This window comes from Astatotilapia calliptera, chromosome 20 (assembly GCF_964374335.1).
Source record: "Astatotilapia calliptera chromosome 20, fAstCal68.1, whole genome shotgun sequence".
NCBI classification, from domain to species: Eukaryota; Metazoa; Chordata; class Actinopteri; order Cichliformes; family Cichlidae; genus Astatotilapia; species Astatotilapia calliptera.
This window is the reverse complement of record NC_137441.1, coordinates 24,022,871-24,050,215: the sequence shown is the minus strand read 5'-3', so window position 1 is coordinate 24,050,215 and position 27,345 is coordinate 24,022,871. Positions and strand designations below refer to the sequence as shown.

The window sequence follows — 27,345 nt, the reverse complement described above, 5'->3', positions numbered from 1 at the left end:
CAAATTGTCACCCTGCCATCCAAAAATCGTAGTGGAAAATAACAACTGTCTATTGTTAAGTTCAGGTGAAGTTTCCTGTTCTTACCTGGTACATGTGGCACCTGGTGGTGTTCCCTTGCTGTAGCCCACCTGCTTTAAGGTCAGATGTGCTGTGTGTTCAGAGACACTCTTCTACATACCTTGGTTGCAACAAGTGGTTCTTTGAGTCACTATTACCTTTCTTTTTGTTCAATTCGCATTTGGACTCGAGGATTTTTTTGCCGAGAGAACTGCTGCTAGATATTGCTATATTTTCGGTTCATTCTCTGTAAACCCTAGAGATGGTTGCACAGGTAAATCCCAGTTTTTGAAATACTCAGACCAGCCAACAACCAAAGTCATTTAAATCACCTTTAAATCGCCTTTCTTCCTCATTCTGCCAATCAGCAGGTAGTCTTGACCATGTCTCCATGCCTAAATGTTGCTGCCATGTGATAGGCTGATAAGATATCTCCAAGAAGTAGTTGAATAAGTGTACCTAATATTGTGGCCAGTCAGTGTAAATTATCTTCAGTAAGAACATGTAGCAGACACAGATAATAGAGGTTTGTGCTTAAAATGGCTACTTGTTGTAGTTTGAGAAAGATGTATATGATAACAACCTTGAGTTTACCGGGTGACATTTTTCTTTAAGTAAATATTTAGATGATAGAGTGTGCAAAAAGCCCTAACACCATCTGAAAGGAGCACCATAGTCATCACAATCTCCTAGTTCAGTTGTGATGAGTGGGGAACTTAGTTGTAAAAACCGTTGGAAATGTTGACATGTGTTTGTGTGACTAACCTTTAGAGCCAGTCTAAAAGAACTGCAGTTTTTGGCACTTCTGTGGTGGCTTCATTTTTCAGTCACTGGAGATGACTTTGATTAGAAAGTAATTTACAGTACGGGAGAAAAACCAAAACAATTAGCTCCAGCCTGCTAAAAGCTCAGCGCATTTGAATGTAAACACACTTTCTTGCTGTGCGTGACGTTCCCAATAGCACCTAGTCATTTCATTCACTGCAAAATAAATTTTACGGCAGCTTTAAGAGCGTTATTAACGACACAACATAATGCCTTTCAGAGTTACACTGGGAAGCAGTACAGCAGGTCATAATTACTTTATGCTTTCCTCGTTTCTTGTCATCTTCTTTTCTGCATCGTGCAGCTTTCTTGTTCGCTTCTGAGTGTTTTATCCGCTCTTTGGACTCAGGCCATAGAATTTTGAACTACATGTGCGATGAATGCGCTGTAGATTCACTCAGCATAAGCCCGTATGGAGTTGGCGCGAGTCACCTCTGGCTTTGAGTGTGCACCATATTTTTGTGAAGGGAGCTGAAGAGTCTCTTGGTGCCATTATGTCCAAATTTCTCTCCTCTTTCAGCATCCTCTCTGCCGTTCCCAGGCCAATCTGCAAGTCATTACTGGTGTTCCATTAGACAGTGCCCCAGCACAGAGCAAACTCATACCGAGATTACTCTACAGACATTGAGGCTGCCAGTGTGCTTTCACTTCGACTATTCATCCCTGGTTTAAAATAGCATGCAGCTCCCACTGATTTATCAGCGCACATATAAACGTTTGCCATCCTAATAGAAAAATTATAGCTCGCTCGATGGCGCTTAAACTGGAATAAAATTTCATTTAGACATTGTAGTTGGGTTTTTGGATGGCCTTATTATTGTTTACCCCGATCGCCAGATGAATACCGAACACATACTTTAAATGTAATTACAGACTTTATGATTTTGCAAAAGCACTTTTTTTAGCCTTTCACACTGCACACAGTGTCTTAACAAGTCAGAGCTTTTTCAGCATGTTAGAACAGTATATTATAGTTGAATCACTTTAGCGTTTTTAGCAAGCTGCTTTCATCGGGAAGGAAAGTGTCCTAGTGATGGAGCACGTGGCTTAGAAGCAAATGAAGTGGCACCGGTCCTCAAATTTGGATATGATGACATAACTGGATCTCATTTAAACTCAAACTGATAAAAACTAATTGAAATACATACATACAGCCTCACAGTCATGTCCCCTCTGTAATCTGTTAGACCTTCGTGTGTTTTACAGTGCAGCATGGTGGAATTAGTAATGTCCGTGTTCCTGGGAGACGCTGCCTCCGGCTCTCAATTTTGTCCACGCAGAAAGAATTAGAATATCCTTTGGTGGATTCTTTTTCCGGCAAAAACACATGCCTAATATCCATAAAAGCCTCATTAATATGGGGAAGGGGGTTGGTTCCAAAATGGTACTCTTTATGACAAGTAACTGCTACGTTCAATATTCCGTGTTTCATAAATGGTGTGGTGGTGGTGGTGGTGGGAGGAGTTGGATCCTCAGGAGTGTTGGTAATTTGTAAGCGGAGATTTTAGGCTGGTGAATTTTCAGTGAGAACAAAGGAGGCCGGGCTGCATGTGGAATCCTGTCTAATGGGGTTGGGTGCTCTTAGGGAGAAAAAGAAAAGGTTTCATAATTACGGTCATCAGGGAGTTGTGACAGATCCTGATGCCATTTCTAATTCATAGTTTTGATTGCAATAAAGAGTCATTTTCCATATCGTGGATCATGTTCAGTATGTCGTTTTTGGGGAGTTTTTTGCCATTACTTAACAGCTTTTTTTTCTCTGGATCTGTGCAGCAGCAAGGTGTTTCACCCAGATCTGCAATTTAACTAAAATGTTCTGTCACATTCTCTGCTTATTATTGTCTTTGTAACTCCTTTTTTCCTCACCTCCAGGAGTGCCCTCAGATCCTGCCCTCCACCCAGATCTACATCCCTGCTGGAGTTATGAGGCCGATCACCCTGCTGGCTCAGAACCTGCCCCAGCCTCAGTCTGGACAGAGAAATTACGAGTGCATCTTTCACATCCAGGGCAACACGCACAGCGTCCCGGCTCTGAGGTTTAACAGCACGAGCATACAGTGTCAGAAGACCACGGTAAGCATTGAAGCACACGCATATTCGCATGTGGGGAGGCGAAGTTTCCCAACACTCATTTCTGGACAGCCGTGCTGCTGTAAACCAGTGATGTGGGGCAGGAAGACTGGCAGTAATAGACTGGTAGAGCAGAGAGCTGAACTGAGGCATATGGCCACAGGGACTGACTGTCGCAAAAACCACTCTCTCTTCATTCCCACTCCTCACTCCAGCCTCTTAGCCTTCAGTCAAACTGTCAGCACTAAAAGGGGAGCGACCGCTCCGGCGCTTTTAATTTCCCGGGCTCCAATCAGGGCAGGAGGCAGAGGGGAGGCGTTTTTAACGACACCAATTATGACTTAACTTAACGAGACATATGATTAACATGCAAAGCGCGCGCCGCGGCACTCACTCACTCACGCTGATAGGTCCAATAGCGAGTCCTCTCAGTTAAAAAGGCAGCAGGAGCGGCCGTGTGGCGCTGGCAGCTTTGCGGGGCTGCCTTTTTTTTAGCCTGTCACACACTTGTCAGCGGCTGCGGGTCATTTGCCGACTTCTGCATCGCCACTGGGCTCGAAACACGACGCTGATTTGCGGTCGCTTGCTGTTTTTGAACTATACAGCATCGCCCACTTTCTCTCCACAAAAGGAAGAGATTGAGCTTCAGTGCTGTGATCCTGGAAATCGGTCTGCCTCTGATGTTGGATGGTGACACAAAAAATAGTTCTGGGGTATAGTATTGAAGTTGATTTGCAGATCGTAATGATGCCTCCTACAGTTCTTTTGTGCTGTGGAAAGGTAATTTGCGCTTATATAGTCACTTGTGTCTCTATAATTGCTTCATGCAAGTGAGGTTCTTTTAGATTTGGCTTTTTGAGTCGTTATTACTGGTTTCTGGCAGATTTGTCCTCGGTGACCCGATAGTTGAAAGCCTATTGAATAGAGCATGAGCAAAAATACTAATTGCTGTGTGTCTGCTTGAATATTTAAATGACCTGGTCAATGTCACAAGCTTTCTTTTGGATTCAAATTCATTTCGAAATTACTTTTACATTTCTTGGAATGAGTTGAGACTTCAATTGTTGACATTATAAGACATTTATATCTAAAAATGTGTTATATGTATAATGTTGATTATTTTTACTTTTCATGTTCAGCTAAATAATAAATATTACCCCACAAAATTCTGTCATCAATATATTAATGAAAAATAAAAAGTAAAATTATTTATTTTTACAGCAGTAATTTGTTTTCAGAGGATTAATGATACAAGATTCAACATCGAGCTAGGGTAGCTAAGCCAGACATTTGGTTGGTATCAAAATCTGCATTTGTAACTCCATCATTTAAAAAAAAAAATCCCAACACCAACAACTGAAATTCATCACAAACCAGGACAGAGCTATCACTGTGCTTTACAGATGCTCACTGTTGGACCTCTGTCCTGAACTCCTCCGTTTATTTCTGGATTAACTACCACTTGCCACTCATTTTCAGTTCAGTTCTGTGATTAAAGAAAACAAAAGAAAGAAACTGAAGAAAATGAAAGAAAAAGCAGGCAGTGTCCAAAGAAAACATTCAAAGGACCTTCAGAGAATCTGGAGAACTATTGATCAAAACATCTTTAAAAATTACACAAAAAAGTCCGGCTCCAAGGAAGGAAAGGAAATGAGGCGTGGCTCAAGATTTTACACAGCACCAAATACATTTTACATTACCTTTTTTATTGAACATAATATTTCTATCAAATGCAGTGGATACAGATTGTTTACAGCCTGTTTCATGGTTATTAAATGTAAGTATTTAGCATATATAAACATGTAATTTAGGCCTTGTAGTTTATATATTTTCAAACGTTTAAGTATTCTCGCATAACGATTATGACTTTTGATGTTTGAGTTTATCTGCTGTCACCATGAAATTACTTGGCTGGTTGGTGTGTAACATCCTGTTGCTAAACAGGTTTGCCTTATTAGTATCTTTAAATTTGTTTCCCTGTTATCACCGTGTGTTACTGGCCATTTGTCCATAAATTTCAGTCTAATATTACCTTTACCTAATGTCCCGAGCTATTACTTGGTTAGTACTTGGGTAATTGCCTGGTACACACTTCAACTTTTGACCCCACTATTTTCACATTTTTAGCTCTAATAAACATCGCTGCTCTTTGTTGTTCAAATAGGATGGATATCTGTTATGGTTTTTCTGTTCACTCTGTGTTCTGAAAGCCTCCCACACCTCTGAAACCAGCACTTACTCCAGGAAATAGCAGTTTGCATCCCTAGTGTTTGATAGACTCGGATACATTCATTACTACACCACTACTGCTGCTGCTGAGAGTTGCTGATTCTGGAGGACAGAGACCTTTCCTCAGCAAAACTATGATTCACTGGCAAAACCACATGGATATACACACACACGCGCAAACATACACACAAGTAACGCTTATCCGCATGCATTTATTTTTTCACTCCTCGGTGCACTTTAATGTGTTGTAAAAATCTCAATGTTATCTCTGGAAGAGTCAGGAAGCATAGTAAAATACAGGTCTCAACACAACTTTGCAGCTGTTGATGAAGCTAGACATAGGAGGCCGAAATGTGTGTGTGTGTGTGTGTGTGTGTGTGTGTGTGTGTGTGTGTGTGTGCGCGCGCCTAGTGAGGAATCCTCCATTTCTCCACCTCCCCCCCGTCTCTCAGCTCGTCAGGTGGGACTGTGATAGGATCCAATTAAGGGAGCTGTAGATAAAATGATGATGAATTGCAGTGGTGCGGTAGACTGACGGACACAAACATACGCACACACTCAAACACACATGCGCCGGCCCGGCAAATGGAAAAAGAAGGAAGCAAAAAGACAAAGAATGAGGGAGCCAAAGAGGAGGTGAGGGAATTAGGGGGAGACAATGACGATGCAACAAAGAGTTTGATGGAGGAAGTGAAAAGAGGGGAGCGAGAAGAATAAAGAGAGACAGAGGACTAAGCTCAGCACGCAGACTAAAGGGAAACAAACAAATGAGGGAGAAACAGATGGAGACAGGATGTATTTGGAATATAAAAGATGTGCATGTTTGAGAAAGTAATTCTGAAAGAAAAGGAAATCATGAGGCGTGAAAAAGTGAAACTGCTGAGAGTAACTAGAACAGCAGAAGGTGGAAGGACATTTGGGACAATAGGGATTGGTTACAAAGTTGTTCAGCCATGCAGGGCTGGTTTTCAGACATATCTATTCAGCTCAACAGTACTGTACTCACACAGCTGTGTTAACTGTTTAAGTAGCTGTGGCAGTTTAAATGTCGCAAACTCGCTTTGACAAAATAAGTCATTGCAAAACTGGTATGGCAAACTATATATAGCCTTAGTAAAATATCTGCATGCTTACACTCTTAGATATAGGGATAAAGGACAGCCTTCAGTCTTCCTGATCCTTTTGTTCTCCAGTTGCCCGCTGGGTTTTCTCCAGCTTCCTCCTACAGTCCAAAGACATGCATGTTAGGTTAGTTATTGATTTGAAGTTGACTGTAGCTCCAGATTTAAGATACAGAGAGCTCTGAGTTGTTTTTAAGGCTAGAATAGCTTTACAAAATCCAGTCTATTCCCATGTGAGTATAGATTGAATTGATCAGTTGTTCTACGATGATATTCAATTTACAAACTGCAATTACAATTGCAAAGCAAAAGCAGTGCCAATACCCTCTGTTAGTGTTACAATGGCAGTACCAGCATGGCAATCACTGATTTTTCTTAGTCGCAAAGAAGTTGCTGTCCTGTTTTTCTTGTGTGACTGAGGAGTTTCAGGGTACTGCACCAGTGGCAAGCCATCTCATTACTAAAGGTACAGCTGATTAATGCACAGGGGCTGAACCAAAACAGAAGCGTTCCCCAGCATAGAACTAAAACAACATGCTGAAAGACAGTAAAAAGGCTCAGCTAAAGTGCACATAACTGGGGAGATCTGTGGCTTTTCCTTCACAACACATAAAGTCATTTGATATATTTTAATAATGAAATATGTCGTGGTACAACTTTCATGAAATTTATAACTTTTAAACACACAGGTGTTGTCTTTGTTCCAGGTGTAAATGTGTGTGGGGTTTGCTTTACTGTGATTGCATAGAAAAAAATGAGAATGGAAACATAAATAGAGAGAATCACCAAACAGAAGATCTATCTGTGATTGAGAACCTGCACTCCGGCTAGCATTGTCTCCAGTATTCTCTGTAGGGATTTTGTGTATATGTATCACAGCTGGCTGTGACTGGGGTAGTAGAGGGTAATAAATCACAGAGAAAATTAGCCAGCAGTAGATGTACACTCATCCATTCAATCTTACTGTCTCTTTGTGCATTATTTAGCCCCTCACCAAACACTGAAACATTGAACTTGCATACTCAAATACATGAGGGACCTGCAGTATGCGTTGGTGCACACTGAAATATTCACAGGAAAACACATGGTAGCGTGCACATTCGCACACAGGTGCAATGCATGCAGGCTGCGAGGATACCTACTGGTTTGTTCATGGGCAAACACACACACACCCACGCATGCACACACAGAGCCTCCCCAGGGGTTTGCAAGCCTAACGTGAAGCAGACATATGGAGATTCTCCACATGATCCTCTTCCTAATCATGTGGAGCAGACAGAGACTGTAGCATCAGCAACAACCAGCAACCTGCTTTACATGATTTATTACACTGACACACATAGGCTATCAAATGTTGTGTGTGTATAGCTGTGTGTATTATCTTCCTGCTATAAGTATATGCATCTGGCACAGTTCTGAGCAGCACAGTAAATTTTGGGAGGATGACAGACTGTGTTCAACTGAATGTTCACGGTCCACAAATTGGGCTAGCCGTAAGAGAGGGGGAGACTTTTCCTAACTTTCACAAACCTGTTATAGAGTGCACAGCTAATACCTTTGCAGTGCAATGTAGTGTAATGATTTCGTCCTGCAGTGGTTTATCGTAAAAATATTTTTGAAATGCAACTAATTTGCTAAGCTAATCACATTTTGGAAAAGTAATGGGTGTGTCCTTCATTCACAGAGGACTGTAAGGAGTGGCAGAGTAGGTGTTTTAGTAGTAGTGATACTGCAGTATGGAAATAAACTGTTTCAACCTAAAAACTTGCGCTGAATATCTCACACAGGTAAAATAGTAAAATATGCTTAAATCAAAAATAAAAGTCCTATATGAGAAAAATTGTCTCGTGATTGCTAATACCATTATATCACTCCATATTACCGTAGTACTTATTGCTTTATATACAGTAGTCAATTTTTCGACAAGTAGTGCCTGGTCTAATCAATAACAATACATGCTATGTTTTAAGTAAGAATATACATGCATATATGTATATGGAATATAATAAAAGATTTTTAAAAACTACCTCCTATTTAAAACTGATAAGTATAAATAATAATAATAATAATGGATACTTTATTGATCCCCATGGGGAAATTACTTGTTTTTCTCTGCATTTGACCCATTCACTCAGTGAAGCAGTGGGCAGCCCACTAAGCAGGCGCCCGGGGAGCAGTGTGTAGGGACGGTACCTTGCTCAGGGGTACCTCAGGGTAGCCATTAAGTGGATTCGAACCACCGACCTTCCGATCATGGGGCGACCACTTTACCTACTGAGCTATCCCTGCCCCCAAAATAAAGTGTTTGTATGTAATTAACTTACTGCTTACTTAGTTTGTTCATTTTTGCAGATTATATATTGTTATTTAGATCTCTATATTATTTTAAACCACTTTGGAGGGGTTCAGTAAAAAGAAATGCAAGTAAAGTTTTATTTTTAATCTTTTTCTGATTATTTTTTTGGAGTTAGATCTACTTCACTTACAAAAGTTTCAAATTTAACAAACACCTACTTCTTAATTTTCACATAACTTTAAGTGAGATCCATAATTGGCAGTTGCAGCTCAAGTTATTGTGCTGGATGCAGTGAAAAACAAATTGGATCACTTCTGACTTTCAACTTGAATGAAAACAATAAAGAGGAGAGTTACACTAGACAAAGTTCAGTAAGATGGCAGGGCTTTGTGTAAAACCCCCACTTCAGTAATGAGTAAACCAACAATCTGTAAACCTACTGCACCCATATTGTCACAGGTAAAATAATCTAACATTAAAACACCCAATTGTCCACGCTTAACTAAGAGTAAAGCACTGTGTCATTAAACAAACGGTGCAGTTTAACTGAAAAACACAGCTCCATGGGACTGGCTACTCAACCTCCACAAACCTCCTTGATATGCACCCCTCAGGATCCTACAATAACTATTGTAAACTCCAGGCTATAACAGTTGTCAGCAGGGCATTACTATGATTCTGTGCTCAGTAATATTGTTTTTATTGTAAAAGGTAATGTTCCAAGCAGTGAAAATATTCATCTAGTTGGCAGTTCCTCCCACTTATTATGTTGCTACAAAATAAATTAAACAACATATTGTTTGTTGCCCGAGTATGCCTAAAAAGCTTAGTTTGGCTACATAAAAACACCTTGATAAAGAAAAAATGCACAATGTCTTGTGTTTTGAGGAGAAATACTTTTTAAATAAAGATGACAACTAAACAATTCACTGTACGGATACAAACTTGATTTTATATTGGTAATAGCTATTTTAACCTCAATATATATACAGTACCTCATATATATATGCGCACACACACACACACACACACACATATATATATGAACATACACACATATACCCGTTTTGTTCAGTAATCACACTTTAGTTACAATTATGTCGTTACTTGCAAGACAGTTACCTACACGGCAAGTGGGTCGGAAGAAACCAAAAACATCAAAAGTGTCTTTTCCTTCCTGCACACTTGGGCTACAACAAGCTGATTTCAGTTTATGTGGAGGGAGGACAACAATGGTGGAGGGGTGTTAAACATTTTGGGAGTGGCTATTTAGATGTTGCTGTTGTTGTTGTTGTTTTTTTATTGCATGAAAAAACAAGCAAACTATGAAAAAAAAGTGCAAACTGGCTCAATGACAGAAAGGACCACGTTATCCTGCTATCACAACAGCAACTATTAGCAAGCATCTGCACAGGTAGCATGCTAACACAATAGCAAAGAACCCAGCATGATGTTAAACCAATAGTTGTGCCATGAAGTGATTTTCAGTAATTGCCAAAAAACTGTTGGCCATATTTAACCTTTTGTAAATGACTTGTTGGCCATTAATCTGTCAAACGTATCTTAAAAATATCTCATGAATGATTTAAAGTAATTTTGAGCCAGAAAGAACATTACCACAACATGGACATGGGTAGCCCGACAGCCAGAGCCTTAAAAGTGGACAAAGGCAGTGATGAGCAGTCTTCACTTTCAAGGTCTAAGATATTATCCCTAGTTTCTGTTATAATCCTTAGCTTTTTTCTCCCTTTGAGTTACTGTTTTGGTTACTTTTTCTCAGTGCCTTCTGTGATCTCACTATCTGCATTCAACGGTTTGTCTAAAATGACTTTGTCATTCAGTTTCTTCCTGTTTTATTTTGAAGGTGGCTCTCTTTGCTTTTACATACCTGCTTAGTTCCTTTCCCCATCCTCATTATGGTCTTGACTGAGTTCTCCTGTGCCTTATTATCCATCTTCCTTTAGTGATTATTTAGTCTGTTTTTTCTGCTTCGCTCTTTGTCAGGTTGCTGGGTATAACTGTTGTTCCTGTGTATTCTCTCTCTCTTAAGTAGCCTACATTTACTTTGTTCTTGTTCTGCATGTAATTAGGTCACCATTACATTTGTGATAAAACGTGTTTGCTGACGCTAATTAACTGCACTTCCATGCACACAGTGTTTACAGTAGCCTGTATACCATACGTTCTCTGTGATCTTAATACTGGGGAAATTAGTTGTATCATCCATTAAAGGGGATGCGGTATCTATTTTCTTCAGTGCAAAAGCCAAAATTAAACATATGCAGTTTATTATTATTTGATAATCCCGTATTAAATTGGGTAGAACTGTAAAGGAGGACTTGCTGAGTGTATATGTGTCTGTGTGTGTGTGTGTGCACTAGTAGTATATTTTTAACACATACTCAGGTATCCTTCAACATGACTAATTACATGAGTGTGACCTGCACATGGACACAGACACACACACATAAATGTGTGCATGTCTTGCTTTTTCTAGCTCTGCCCCTCTCTCCAGCCAGCTGCTCTGTTTCGTTAACATCGGCACTTTTCGGTTCCTCAGACGCTCGCATGCTCCCTTGGTCTCCCTCTCTCTCTCATGCACACACACACACACACACACACACACACACACACACACACACACACACACACACACACACACACACACAGCCCATATCTATTCATACAATCCATAGAGACATGCAATCCATGGAGACGATTCATGTAGCAAGAGAATAAATGAGTGCAGAAGCAGATAACGAATGAACCTGAGCCAGGCTGGTGTGTTACTGTAATGAGGCCAGGGACGGCTTTGTGCTCACCTTGTACTTTTTACACCTCCTCCCCTTCCCTCTTCTTTTTTCTCCTCTTGTCACCTCCCCTCCCTCCCTTGTCCCCTCTCATTGCCCATCCTCCTCTCTATGCCTCTCTTGTCCCTTATCTCCTCCATGGTTAAACTTCTCTTCCTACCACTGTCCTCTACTAATTTTTTTCTTTTTGCCCCTGTTCTCTCCCTCTTACTCCCCCACCTGTTCTTCTTTTCCTCTACTTGTCAACCCATACTGACTCTCATCGCCTTTCCTCTCTTTATTCTTTGCCTCTACATTGCTGCCCTTGTGTCCTTGTTAATCCCTGCTCTCCGTTGCTAATACCACTCCTCTCACTTTCCCCTTATCTGCTCTTTAGCTTCTCTCCATCCACCTAACTTTCATCTACCACATCCTCTTTTTTCCTCCTCTCCTCTGCTCTCCTCCCTAGGGGGACCTACACTGAGAGTTGTCTCAGGTAGATTAATTACATGCAGTGACATGAAGGAGCTGGCCAGAGGCTTTAGTAATGAGTCTGATTACTCATCTCCAGCAGCTCTGTGCACTCAGGGGAGGAAAGGCGGGACAGTAGGCCAGCAGAGGGGCCTCTCAGTAGGGAAAGAGCAACTTTCACATATGGGGTTCCACCAGTACACCAGTGTTTCTGGCAGCAGCAGTACCACCAATCTGAGATGGAAGAGTCAGCTACATGCTTAAACCTTATCTCATGTTACTTAAATAATCTGACTGTGTACATTTCTATTTAGTAAGAGAAAACTTTTCAGTCTGAAGTCATTTTCTTTGGCATTTAGAAAATAACAACAACAAAAAAAAATGCTGGCTACTTGTTTGTGTATCGCTGCACTCGGTGTTTAAATTAGACTGAAGAATGAAGAAGTTCTTCAGAGCAGCATGGCAAAGACACAAAAGAATGATTGAATTCAGGAGAACTTGATAATCACGAGAACAAAAGACAACAATCATTCCTCGTGAAGCCAAGAATGTGGTTTTGATTTTTTTTTGTAAGAATTATGATCAAATTAATGTGATGTTTTGCCAACAAGTAAAAAACAGTCATTTGGAGGGCAGGTTAACTTCTGACATTCTTTTTTTTTGTTAATCAAGCATTTTGATTTATCTGAGGAAAAACATGTTTATTAGGTTATAAAACCAATTTCTTATTAAGTTATTCTTTTTACTGGTTTTCACTGTGGTGCAGGTTGGTTGCCAGTTCTTCCTTGATGGCAGCCTGCATATAGACAGTGACAATCAAACATTATGTGGCAATAAATTTTGTAGACGAGCCAAGGCGATGTAGTATATTACAACTGATATTGATATTTGGTGATTTAAGTATTTGATATTTTGATGGAGGCATTTTTTAAAAAATTGATTACCTTTAACATTTGATATGTGCAATTATTCATGAGTCTTCTTGTATTACTCATTTACTTTCTGCCCAGCTCAGCTGCTTGTTGCATTTGTGGTGTTCGAAAATGAAATGCATGTTAGCACCAAGGAAGTTGCATTGTGCCCTCTGGTGGATAAACTATGCAACATTCATAACAAAGTTGAAGGGTGTTTCTCACATCTCTTCTGTCCTTTTTAAAAATATATTTTATCGGCTATTATAAATGTTGCTACTGATATATCAGCAAATAGCTAACACAGGCTGATGCATCACCCGGCTTGTATTCTACAGGAAGAACATCATGAAGGATAGAACAAGCATCAGTTTCTGTTGTAGCCCCTCCCATAACCACTGACATCACTGGTTCCAACTTTGATCCCAGTAGTATCGTGACGCAGTGGCAGTTTGTCAGGTTAGGCCACGTAACCACAGAGAAAAGCTGTGACCAGCGTAGCATTGATTTGATTTGATTTACATTCCTCTAACAATGAATCCTAACAACTCCCCTGATTAACGATCTAGTCCAATCAGCAGGCCAAAATATAACTGGTCCACTTATTTTCCATTGTAACACATGTGTCTGTGTACCTGATGACAGTCCCATCAAATTCAGCTCTACTTTATCTTCAGTGTCTAACGAGTAAATATCATTATTTATTTGAGCATGATAACCTCATATTGTAAACATCATATCAGGATTGACATTAGCTTTACAGTGTGGGTGTGTGAGTAATGCTAAATCGCAGTTTTTAAAATGGCAAAATGTGCATAATCGCATTTTGATTTACTAAATTTTTTGAACTTCAGCTTTGCAGGCCCTTGGCATACCTGTTGTTTAATGACTTTATTTCTAAAGTGGTTTTAGCTTCCTCCTCTGCTGCTTCTGTCTCTTTGTGTTTCCTCTTCTCCCCTGGCTTCCATCTCCCCTCCTGTCTTATTTTTTCAGCATTAAATCAGCTTACCATTTTTCTGGGACTCGGGAGCGTCCCCCAGGAAGCGAGTTAGACAGTGGGTGATGCTCAGTGTGACTGGGTGGCACGGTGTCACAATGTGGTTTGTGTCAGCATTTTAAACCATGTGACAGCATGAATAAAGCATGATGTGGCAGGCAGCGGGGTGGGCAGAGACTGACAAGGGAACAAGCCTGCCCAGTGTTTTGGGGAAGGCGGACAAGTCGAAACTCTTAAAGTTTAATGGGGGCCACGCCGCAGAGAGAAGAAAGGTAGTGTGTGGGGATGTGTGTGCGAGTGGGTCGTGTGGTTTCATTGGGTTTCCATAGACAGTCCTTCAACCAGTGGGATGTAATAGTGTTACTAATAAAGTCAACAGCCTACTTCATGCATGGTGCGTCAGGGTCACATTGAACTAGTGGGAAGGGAATATGTTCAGTCAGCCTTTTCTTTGTGACAGAAGTGCTTCTGGTTGAAGCTCTCCTCTCTGGAGCTGTTGACCTCCCAGAATCCTGTGGTTTCATTGGTTCATTGTTCATCACATCATCGTATTGTCTCAATAAAGATCCAGGAATCCCACATTTTTTCTTCTCTGGCTGCTTACAATGTTCCCTTTGATTTTTTTTCCCCCCGTGTTTGTGTTTTTCTTTTTCCTCAACTTGTCCATGTATTTCATCTTTTTCATTAGAAGCATAACTGAAGCTGTGACTACTCTATCAAAGCAAATCTGTTTATTTCAAAGGTTAGTATGTTTGTATGTTATTGATCTTACTCTTTATAAAAGATTGTCTTTGAGAGGTAAATGTAAAGCAGTCATATAACCCCAAAATTCAGTCTTTAGCCTGCCTTAAATGGACACTAGGGAAGTTTGTATCATTGATTGTACAATGTAGTGTTGTGGCCATAGAACAAGGGCGCATTCGCATTTAGTTTGGTTCCCCATAAGCTTTTAATTGCTTTCACTCTGCAGTTCTGTCAGCCTCGGGATACAAATGTGAATAGTGGGTTGTACAACCAAATCTGGAAAAAGACTAGTGACTTCTGGCAGCTTTCCCCAAGTAGATGAAGTCATAGACAGCGGAACAACTGGAGTAACTGTCTATAAGTGAGCAGAAGAAAAGGAATCTTGTGGCCAGAGATGGAGAAGAAGGACACTAGATATCAAGATCAAGAGCGAAGCCTGGACAAGCGTTTCCTTGATGGAGAAAATTTTGGGGATTAAGAAGGTTTAAAAATGACACTAGCAAAAAAACCTGCTCTTCGCAACAAAACAGCATTTTTATTCTTATTTTAAAACACTCAAGTATCACATTATTATTTCCTTCAACCTCCTCCCCACAGCAAGTATGAGGTCCTGAATTGGAATAAAACAGATGCTAAGAGTAATCCCGGCAGCAATCGCAATTCCAATTTGGGGGGGGGGGGTTTAAGAAAAAGGAGTTTATTAACTTTGTCCAGCAGATGTGAACAACAACAGCAGATCAACTCCCCAGTAGTGGAGAAAAGTTCAGTTTGTATCACAAGTTTGTGTGTGTGTGTGTGCGCATGTCTCAGGCCCCATTGCCCATACAGCATGCCTGAGCTCCATCTACCAAATCCAGTGTGTCAGTGAGCAAATTGGAAATGCCAATTTCACTTTACACCGCTCCGTATCTTATCTTTCGCTTACCCTCATCCCACCACTTAGCTCATGTGTAAATGAATAAGGTCCTCTCACACACATAGCACTCTTTGATTTCTGGCTGCCTTGCCGTCTTTGACCACCTCTCCTTTTCCGCATCGCCTCTCTCCCTCCCCTCGTCCGCCTGCATTCTTCCATGCCCGTTCAACTGTAACCCATCTGTTTTTTGTTTTTCTCTACGTGCATCCATGAAATATGTCTGTTTTGGCGGATATGGAATTCCGCTCGCGTGCGTTCTTTCGCTCTTTCCCTGCCTGCAACGAGCAAGTCTGGCTGAATCACTATGCAGATGACACTATATCCCACACAATTCACAATTTGCATTCAATCCATTATAGAAGAACAATTTCTCACGCGTTCCTGGTCTTGTTTTTCTCTTCCCTGCAGTACGACTACGAGGGCAGCGACATCAGCGACCTGCCGGTTGACCTGTCTGTGGTGTGGAATGGAAACTTTGTCATCGACAACCCGTTCAACATTCAAGGTAGAGAGCTTTCTCTTCTCTGTGCTTCTCTGACGCCTCCTCCTTTATTGTCATCTCCCCTTGGGGAAGCATGTAAGCATTGTTACTGCAAGAAAAAAAAAAGAAGACGAATCGGCCCCGCTTGTTTATTTGCTTGTAATGATTTTCTGCGAAGCAACAACAAGCGTGCGCAGCTGTCCTCCTCCGTAAGAAATCTGCAATTTCATTTTTGACAGACCGTCAGGGAGAAAGGTGAAAGTGTACCAGTGGTTTGGCAAAACACTGTTCACGAATTAGGGATTTAAAAGAAGAAAAGAAGGGCAGAGGGAGTGATTGATGGATAGCGATGATAACAAACAAACATCCCAACGCAGAAATTAATAGGGATGGATGTTAGAGAGGAAGATAAACAAATGGAGAACGCAATAGGCAGAAGAAAGGATGAAGAGGAAGAGCGATGGGTGGATGACAGGTTGATAAATGCGCTACGTAATGGCGGGGTGTGGGTGTGGGGGTGTAGATGTGAGTAAAGGGATTGATAAAGAAAAACAGAAAGCGACATGGAGGGATGGGATTTATTATTTTTAATCGCTATTTGTGCATGAAGTGGAAAACAATTACCAATTCTAAATTCTTTATCAAGTGTAATATATTGGGTGGTAGAGGCTAATGATTTTAGACGTCCCATTACACAAGATAATAAAAGTCTTGCTCTCAAGTGTGTCATACAGTCTTTGGCTGCGGATGCACGTGCAGCCTCAGATGAACGAACCCTCTCTGCTGCTTTCTGTCTCGCGTTTTGTTTTCGCTCTTAAAAAACTGACACCCTTGCACATTTTAATCTGGCAGCCTTTGTGCTGTATCTGACCTCTTTTTGACAGATGTTAGACGTGCCATTCACTTTCAGATGGCTCGGAAATTAGCTGCATATTGGTCACGACCTAATTCTCCTGCCTGTGCCGTGTTTTTTTGTTTAAAATTTCCTCTTTTAAGGTTTTCCGCCTGTGCCGAGACATCCTCCTCGGGGATTAAACCTGCTGCGTTTGGCACGTGCGGCGCAATATTGTAGCTGTCGCGATGAACTAAATGATCGCATTTTTATCCAATCAGCTTGATGGAGTCATTGCTGTAATTTTTAACTGTAGATTTAATGACTTTTTAACTGTGAAGAGTGTCAAGGAAGCAATACAGACCCACATTTATCAGAGAATCTGCAGGTGCTGCTCTTTGAGCAATGAGCTACTCCATCAAATAATAAAGATTGTTGAGACATCCATATTCTGAAGAAACAATGTAATAATGACATTTGCTACCACTAACAGTCACTACAGCAATAAAATTAAGATGAGGTCTCAAACACAGTAGGAGTTTGGACCATATAGTATTAACCGATGTATGTTTATGCCAAATCTGACCTAAATTAACTGTACTGGTAATCACCAAAATAATTTGTTATGTTTGTATCGTGGTTAATCCACCAGTATGAGCACACTCTTTAACTGAAATTACATTTTGAATGCTAAAATATAATTACTGTTGTTATCCATGGATTTTCAAATTTCACCGTTTTACAACAAAGCGGGGAAAAAATTGTAAAATAGTAAAGCACATTATTATTATTTTTTAATTGCGATGCCAAATTACAGTTTTTTACTTCCATTCCTGAATGAAAAATTTAGTTTTAGTTGTTGAACACTATGCTTGATTAATTTCTTTTTTACTTCGCTGTGCCGGCTCAAATTTTGGGTATAAATTCAGATTATTTGCTTAATGACTTTTAGTTTTACACAAGTTTTTGACATTTTTAAGCATTGGACATGAGTTTTTTTTAGGAATTTACAGTAATATATGTATCCTAAAGGCTGATAGTAAATCCAGCATTGAATAGGTAACAGGTAACACAAAACTCTGATGGTTCTGTGTTTGTGCAAGGCCACAGTGTTAGCATGTTTGTGTGTATTTAAGATTTGTCAAACTATCAAAGTTTTGTGTTTGTGTTACCTGTTACCTTTGGGTATTCACCGCTGGAGTTGCATGATTTTGGGAAGGTTATAGGTGAAATATTTGATTGCGTGTGCTGCCTGACATTTGACTCTTAATGTATTGTAAATGTTTTTAAGCCACAATTATATAATTGCATAGATGCTAAAATGGATCTGGTATGCTTTTTGTTGTTTCTGTCATATACTAGTGCATTTGTATATTAATATGAATATTTGTATATTAATATGAAGTTTACTGGAAGTGAAAAGTGTGATGTGATCCAAGCAAGGTATTGAAGCAACAGGGAGGGCTGCAGCCTTCTTTCCAATAAAGTCTATTCAAGAACTTAGAAGAAGGTAGGAGTGCACTGAGGCTCCAACCAAGTACAGAAACATACTTTTCAGGAGATGGACATCGTTGTAAGGCCTTTTTTAATAATAATGCATACTTTATTGATCCCAGTGGGGAAAATACTCTCTCTGCATCTAACCCATTCACTGAAGAAGTGAGCAGCCACCAATCAGGCGCCTGGGGGGCAGTGTGTAGGGACAGTACCTTGCTCAGGGGTACATCAGGGTAGCCGTTTAGTGGATTCAAACCCTCAACTTTCCGATCATGGGGCGACCACACTACCTACTGAGCTATCCCTGCCCCATATTGATTGATCTTGGGAATTATTCGTATAACATATACTGTGATAATTGAAGCTACAGGATTTCTGATTGTCACAAGCCTGAATTTGATTAGTTATAAAGTAGACTACAGAATTTAGTGGGGTTTTTTTGTTTTTTTTTTACTTTTTGAATTAAATTACAAAACAATGAACTTCACCATGTTCTAATTGTTTCAGATGTGTTAGTACAGCATATGCTTACACTGGTAGATGCTCACGTGGATTTAAAGCCGGTTGGCTTTACATGAGCATGAGTTGAGGGGCTCTGGTAAAGCTCACTGTAACACAAAGATAATTAGAACTGTGCCTCATGCAAAGCAACTCTAGTTGAGTCTAAGAGTAAATGGACTGGTTATTATTGTTCAACTCTGCTTAACAGCTTTACACAGCGTCTCTCATTCACACAAGCACTTTTTTACCCCAAGGATACTTTGGCATGCAGACTGGAGCTGCCAGGGAACAAACCACTAACCTCCTGATTAGATGCCCTACTCTTCCTCCTGAGCCAGCCTCAGCCACCCACAGTAAAAAGATGATGCTGGAAATTAGTATGACAGATCCTCTCTTAGAAATATTGTTTTATTCCATTTTTTTTTTCTAGGCAGCTGTTGCTGTTTGGATTTGAAAGGCCTCGGTAATAAACTGTGGAGAGATTAAAATACTTGCAGGTTCTTTGGTACACAGTGTTTCTGTTGTCTTAAATCAAATCTGCTTGTGTGTTTCCTTTCACTGCATCATTCAGCAGTGGATGACAATGAAGAAGTCCAGCTTCACATAAACCAGCGTGTGCGGTTAAATTCAGTGGGTAACAAGGCAGCGGGCAAGTAGCCGGATGGAGATCCCTAATGCAGTTAGCAAAAAGTCCATTTCTCGAAGGCTAAATTCTGTTTTCTGTCAGTCAAAAGACAAACTTTTAAAGATGATTAATATAATGTAATATAACTTCTTAGAGTGCTGCAGGGAGCTGGTGCTTTTTTTAGCCCTGGTTTACAGTTTTCAACTGAGGTCTATAGTGCAAAAAGCATGATCCACAACGCCACAGCAAGAGGAAGAAATACACAAGTTTGAAATCAACTAGAGTGGTGGGAAATATATACAATTATAGAAAGGACTGAAATGTAACATTGCTTTTACTATTTAAGGGTTAGAATCTCTGCTTTTGTTACATAATCCATTATTAGCTTTAATTCCCACATTTCCTCACAGCTCATGGTTGATTCTTTGAAAATAAACACTTCACAGGTGTAAGCTGTGAAGAATTTGGAGGGGGGAGGGGGTCATTTTTGCAAATTATGAACATAGCACATTTTTTCTCTTTTTTTTTTAACAAGTTTCTACAGGTTTAACCTGGAATAAAACTCATAATAGGGTTTCTGACATCCAATTATTCAGCTTTGACGATATGGCAAACATTATCCAGGTAACTCTTGTGAATCGGGCCCCAGGGACTGTGTGCCACAGCGAGTACTTTGCATAACACGGAGTGGCGTTTTTCTCCGAGAGTGTGAAATCCAAGGATCTGCGACGCGGTGTATATGTCAGTGTGAACTCGACACAAATGTTCCTGTTGTTGCGACTTCGAGGTGGTGGTGCCTGGCGAGAATCCGTGCAGGCAGGCATCCAAAGGTAGCGGTTTGCTCTTCAAACACAACACAAACATCAGCACGCTTCTTAAAAGCGTGCTTTCTAAATCCGTCCTCATTCATACAGTCTTCATAAAGGCGTTCTCCTCCTTTTTTTCCCTTCTTCTTCTCTCCATCCTCTAATAATCCCTCCCAGTTCCATCCCCGTCTCCCTCTTCCTGAATCAGAGCCGTGTCATTCGTCTGAGGCAGAGCCGCTCGGCGCCGGCCCAGATTTGCCCCGGTGTAAAGTGGAGATGTTAATGTTAATTAAATCATTCATTTGGTTCAGATTAATTAGCGTCGCGCTACTTTTAAGACGAGCCGTAGCTAATCAGATTAGGCCGAGCCGAGGGCCGAGGCGGGCAGATGGATACGGAAGAGGCTCGCTTTGAAGTCCGGCTGCTGTCTGTCTGACAGAGAGTAGAAGGCGGGAAGAGCTTGTTACATGTTCTCGTGCTCCCCCCCCCATCTCTGTTTTTCCACTTCATCTGTTTAACTGGTGTGACGGCAAACAAACCTGCCGGCAGGTTTTGACAATGTTGCAGCGACTGAGATAATTATGATGCTGATAAGCAGATGACAAAACAGAAGTAAAAGAAAACCAAAAAAACATTTCTGGTACGTTCAGCTGTCTTGTTTGCATGGACTCTCACACTCTCTGTTGAATAAGGTCTCTCTCTGTCTCTCATTTCCTCTCCCTTTTTTGGCTCGCTGTGTTCTCTCTGATTCTCTCGGCCTCGCGGGGCCCCACACCATCTTTAAATTCATAACAATCCTTGTTGCTGTTTTGTTAACAAGCACAGCTAAAATTTATCCTCCTCCCTGCTTCCTTTCATCTCCCTCTCCTCCAACTTCTTAGGTGTTTGAGGTTTTAATTTATTTATTTATCTATTTATTTATTCAGTTTTACTTTTAATGACTTTTTTCCCCACTCTGCAGAGTTTGGGGAGGAATGTGTTGTTTTTTTTAACACAACAAATTATCAATTCCCTATTGGCGTTTGAAGACATTACCTGTTGAATTAATTTCTGTGATATCCCTCTTGGTGGCTTGTTAATTTTTTTCCCTCCATTTATCTGCGGAAACAGTTATTTTCTCATCGGCACAGCCTCGGAGTGGTAATAATCACCTACTGAAGGTTTTAGGTGTTGTGTGGGTGATTAACATTCATTTATGCTGTTCCTTTGCTCTTTCTCTTCCTCATACACAGAAACTCCTGATTGCTTTTTTTTTTCTTGCCACTGCTGCTTTCTTTCAAATGAACAACTTAAAAAACTTTCTGTTCATCAAATATTTCATGAACATCATGCTGAATATAACGTTTCTCAAAATTTGAAACATGACAGATAGCCTGCTCAATAAGATAAATGTAGGGTCCTGGAATACATAAACGAAGCATTTATTTATTGTTTTTGGAAGTCTGCTGGAGTGCTTTCTCCTTAAATTAAAAAATTAGGTAAAGACTGCCTTTGCTAAATGAAAAATTTGGCAGTGGTTAGTTAGCTTAGCCTAGCATAAAAGCCTGTAAATCGGGCTGTGAGCTAGCTTGGCGCTAAAAGATATTTTTCTATTAATTTAAACAAGCTAAAATTGTTAGTCAATGTTTTTTGTTTTTTTTAGCCACATGGTGCAAATCACAAGTGTTACGGCCTGGGGGGGGGGCTGGAGTGCAACACAAGAAAAATAATAAAAAGTAGTAAATCACACAGCCACAGCTTTACAATGACTAGTCATTTTATTAACTTGACAGGTAGCGAGCATCAGGGTGGGCATGGCCAAAACAACAAACAAAATACACTGGAAATGAATCAGAACTAACTTGCCTATAGTGAATCAACCCGATTCGGGTTGATTCAAAAGTTTCGGGTAGAAGGTTGTAAAAGAAACGGCTTCCCACCCCTACAGCTACCATGTCCAGATACGACTCTCTAAACTGTTTTTACTGCAGCTCAGCTCTGTCACACGCCACAAGGGCCCCAAACGCGCAGCTCACTGGAAACAGGAAGTAGTAGGAGAGGCTGCCGGCCCAGTCAGGTCCCAATTTGTAGCTGGCCTCATTCCCTCTTCCAGTAACAGCACCACACAGCACCAATGACCTGGGTCATAACACAAGCAACTGTATGTTAAAAATAAAAAGGAGTTTTGGCAGTTTGCTGGTCTGGAGCATTGTGGTGTGCGTTACCATCAGCAATCATCTGAAAGAAGCAATTGTTGCTGCAGTCTGAAAAGGGTTATGCGTTCATTCATCAAACATTGTAAACATCCAAGAAAAATGTCCAAAATCCCAAATCCACCTCCCATGCAGTGCACAGCTCAGAGAAACTAAAAAAAAAAATATCTCAGACTATACAGGCCTTAGAATTTAGATTTTAATATCCAAGACAGCACAATTAGAAAAAGAACTAAAAGTCTAGCTTTTCTGGAGGGTTTCCAAGATAAAGACCATGTCACCATGGCTTAACTTTGCAAAATTGCATTTGAAAAAGCCAAAGGCCTTTTAGAACAACGTCCATTGGACAGGCGAGACCAAAGTGGAGATATTTGGCCTGAATACTCAAACACAGCACATCAGCACAAACAGCTCATACCCTCTGTCAAGCTCGGTGGTGTTCTGCAGCCACAGAACCTGGGCACCTTGCAGCTGCTGAGTTGACCATAAACCCTCTGTTCACAGTATTCTCGTGTCAGATGTTAAGCCATCTGTCTGACAGTTACACTTACCTAAAGTAGGTCATGCAACAGGATAATGATCTCAAACACATGAGCAAAAATGACAACAGAACATCATTTTCACACTGATTTTGGAAACGGGGTGACTAGCATGCCATTTGTGTAAACCTTTACATGCCATAGCCATAAATTAATTCCTACCAAGCAAAGGTAGCCATTATTATGACTGTTGTTCACCCCTTTGACCATAATTTTATCCTTCACAGCAACTGCTTTACAATAATGTTTGATTACAGCTCAAATCCTATTGCATATGTTTATGTCTCTCCACCAGCTCACCTGTACAAGTGCAGGGCATTGCGGGACAGCTGTGGTATGTGCCTGAAGGCCAACCCCAGGTTTGAGTGCGGTTGGTGTGTTCAGGACAGGAAGTGTTCCCTCAGGCAGGAGTGCACCGGAGGAGGCAATTCCCACCTCCCCCTCCAGCTGGCAGAAGGTGGAGGGTGGATGCACGCCACATCTGGAAACAGCCGCTGCACCCACCCCAAGATCACCAAGGTAAGTAAGTGTGTCTGCCTGTTAAGGCTGCACACTTAAAAGTTGGTACCACCCACTGTGAACATGACCGGCTTTGAGATATACAGATAGTGTATGTGTGAGAGAGCATGCTAGGATACTTTCAGATGCTTGTACGGCTGTTCTGTGTGTAGCTGCTTTTTGACAGTTGTCACTTTGTACTTGACTGTGGAGTACTGGGTCATTTAGCATTTTGTAGTGTAGAATGTGAGAGTAAATGGCATCTATTACTCTACAGGTGTCTGATCCACTCTGTGTGAGTAACACACATAATTAAAAACATTCAGCCTTTTTTTTTTTTGACACCCTCCCACACAAATGCATCAAAACTGAAATAAAAAGCAACACACTCAGACTCATTGGTCACATTTTCTACAGTTAATGTGAAAAAGTTTCCAGGTTCATGGAAAGACAGGAATGAGCTTGGTGACCTTTCACATGAGTCTGAGTGTGCTCCAAATAACAGAAACATTTTTAATATAACTAACTAACAATGATGCTGCATTGGAAATTAATAGAAACCACCTCTGATGATTTTTTTCCTTAATAAAGAAGTGAGTTCTTTAAACTGGTTGAGTTGTGGTCTCGTATCACAGCACCTTAATTGAGGAGAATTTTAAGCGTGATAAAATGATTTAGCCCTCATTTTTGAATTTTCATTGTGTAGCAGTGTTTTAATGAATCTAATATATAAATAATACATTATAGCTTAAAAAGGACGCAAGTTTGTGTTTTTTAAATAATCTTTGAACTCACCTGTTTTTGCAGCTGTTTTTGGATTAAATGGACAAATTTGCTGCGTTTATTTTTTTTCAAAAAAGCTTGATTTTTCCGATTTTTCCGATCTGAATAAACAGATCTGACCAGTCAGACCGCTGCAATTTACAGGTGTGCTGTGGCTCAAGACATTCCCGTGCTAAATATACAATGATATGGCAATAGTAAAATAATACTAGTTTAGATACAGAGGTAGACGTCGCTCTGGGTCTCTGAAAGGATCTCTCCACTTCCTGAGATGTGGTCTCTCAGCACGTTCTCACTCCCGAGGCGTAATACAGTGACATTTTGTCAAGTCCCGCGGCGTTCCTGAGGAACGCGAAAGGTGACCGTCCACGTTCTTATGCCACACGCCGGGTTATGGGACTATGGGACATCTAGTTTTTTTCTTCTTTTCTAGAACTCTGATTTTTTTCTCAGAATTCTGTAAAAGAAGAAAAAAAAAAAGACGTTCCCACTTTTATTTCCAGTGGCCCTAATCCTCTTCTGTATTCATTCCAAGCAGTTTCCTGTTTCCTGATTTTTCTGATTTCGTAATATATGAACGTGTCAGGTGCCCAGAAGTGTAACATATCAACGGTTTGTCACTTAGCGTAAAATGTTACGCTTTGGGAGTGAGAAAGTGTTGGGTCCCTGCCTCAAACTAATTTTTTCACCCTGTGTTTCTTGGGGATGATATTATTCAGAAAAAAAAAAAACCCACAACGTTTTTGATGTGTGTATACGTTACACAACAAGTTTGCATTGGAAAAATCCAGAATTTTGTGTTGTTTGCAACGCACTCGGTCTTTAATGATCTTCAATCCATTAGAATTACAAGTACTTATTTCACTTTTTTTTAAAATAAAGTTATAGAATTAAAGACAAAAGCTTCTGAGGGGAGGAACTGTGGAAACTACACTTTTGACTCATTGATGGTCATAATGCTTTTTGTCAAAGCAGCAGCAGAGAGATCTGTATTTTCTCACGTTATTTCCTGAGGTGTACAGTAGGCGAAAAAACATTTACTAAAACTTTTATCTTTCACTTGCTGTTTGAACTGAAATGTAACTCTGCTCTGAAGATAATTAAGTCCACTGATTCCACCGATGCAAATGTGAGACTTCAAAGTAAGTAAGGATAAGCACATGCAGTGCTGCACGAGACATCACTGGAAAGACAAAGGGTGAGAAGCCTCCAATGCCAACCAGCCGCAACCAGCGACAGCCAAAAGAAAGTCTTCTGATCGAAACTGCCTCCAAGTGATATACAGTTTCTAAAATCGCCTGCGAAGAAAAGCAGCGCGGCTTCTTTGAGCATAATCTTGTCAACTCGTGAAGACAGTCGTGTCACCTGTGGAGATCCAAGGCACGGCAAACTTTGATAGGCCGTTGCGTCAGCTCCCTTTGTTGAAGCCCCTGTGGTCACGAAAGCCCTACGTGTCCTGAACCCAGAATGAAAGCTGCTCCATTTTAATGTGTTGCTATTAAAACGCACACATGATGGGACCTTGCGCCTGCCCTTGGCACAGAAATGGTGTTATTACTCACTATTACATCAAACCGCTACTCCAGGAAGAGAGAGCCACGTAAAACTTTGTTTGGCTTTTCTATTTTTTTCTTTTTTTTTCTTTTTTTAAACAGTCTTTTAGTTATGGTGCTTTTTGTATGCCGCTGTTGTTACATGTAGTATTGAGGAGGTCTGGTTAATATGCGTCTTATCTTTTAATTTTGACAAAAGTCATGAATTTTCTGTGCGAAACTCAAATGGCTATGAAGTACAAATGAAACTGGTGACACTTTCTTGATATCAGTTGTTAAATCTTTGTCCCCTAACTCATTATCATCCATTATCTATGTGCATATGTTTTCAGAGACGTGAGGCTTATTAAAGTCTCAGTTCGAGGAACGTTTCAGTTTTTATAGTATGATTCATTCACAACTCGGTCTGACTTTAATAGTAACAATTGGTGTGTTCAGACATCATTAGTGCTGTGTGGATGTATTCTTCCGTCTGTATTTGAGTCAGCCTGTTTGTGAATGCGGACGCTTACAGCATGTTTGTTTTATGTTGCCATAAATGTGAAGGAGAGGATGTGTGAGTGATGTGTTTTCATATTATGGTAATGGTCCAGGTTGTGTGAAACAGACTAATGAATGTCTAACAAGATATAAAAGTAGAAACTTTTATATCTCGCTGTTATTTCTGTGATAAGGAAAGAGAGGGAGACAATATCAGATGTCTTTATTTCTCTTCACTCACACAAGCTTTCTGCCTGTAGCAGATATTACTTTTAACATGGGTGATAACTTTAGAGTCTCTGTTTTTTTTGTTTTGTTTTTTTTTTCAGGTGTATCTGTTATTGTAATTCCTACTTCTGCTCAGTGAAAGTCATTTTGTTGACTTGAATAGTGTAATTAACACATTGGCAAAAAGTGGCTCACTAGCTAAACCGTGCAGTGTTGAATATATGACAGTTGATTGTTACATTTGTCAGTGAAAATAGGCTATGTGGACAGGCCGTTCTTACTTGAAGCTTCAATAAATAGAGGATTTAAGTTTTTGGTCATAATAATTTTAATGTCAAACAGGTTCATTGGTCTCTACTCAGTTCAATTCAGTTTTATTTATACAGCACCGAATCACAACAACATTTGCCTCAAGGCGCTTTATATTGTAGACCCTACAATAATACATACAGGGAGTGCAGAATTATTAGGCAAATGAGTATTTTGTCCACATCATCCTCTTCATGCATGTTGTCTTACTCCAAGCTGTATAGGCTCGAAAGCCTACTACCAATTAAGCATATTAGGTGATGTGCATCCCTGTAATGAGAAGGGGTGTGGTCTAATGACATCAACACCCTATATCAGGTGTGCATAATTATTAGGCAACGTCCTTTCCTTTGGCAAAATGGGTCAAAAGAAGGACTTGACAGGCTCAGAAAAGTCAAAAATAGTGAGATATCTTGCAGAGGGATGCAGCAGTCTCAAAATTGCAAAGCTTCTGAAGAGTGATCATCGAACAATCAAGCGTTTCATTCAAAATAGTCAACAGGGTCGCAAGAAGCGTGTGGAAAAACCAAGGCACAAAATAACTGCCCGTGAACTGAGAAAAGTCAAGCGTGCAGCTGCCAAGATGCCACTTGC

At 40.4% G+C, this 27,345-nt stretch overlaps 1 protein-coding gene across 1 annotated transcript in view; it reads left to right on the top strand.

The window, feature by feature from the left end:
• LOC113012858 (plexin-A1-like) overlaps positions 1–27,345 on the top strand; it is a 309,396-nt gene that overhangs the window by 195,726 nt on the left and 86,325 nt on the right. Inside the window, exons 10-12 of the mRNA XM_026153254.2 lie at positions 2,756–2,956; positions 15,836–15,932; positions 23,196–23,419. Of these exons, the coding sequence (XP_026009039.2) occupies positions 2,756–2,956; positions 15,836–15,932; positions 23,196–23,419 (522 nt within the window). The remainder of the gene's footprint in view (positions 1–2,755; positions 2,957–15,835; positions 15,933–23,195; positions 23,420–27,345) is intronic.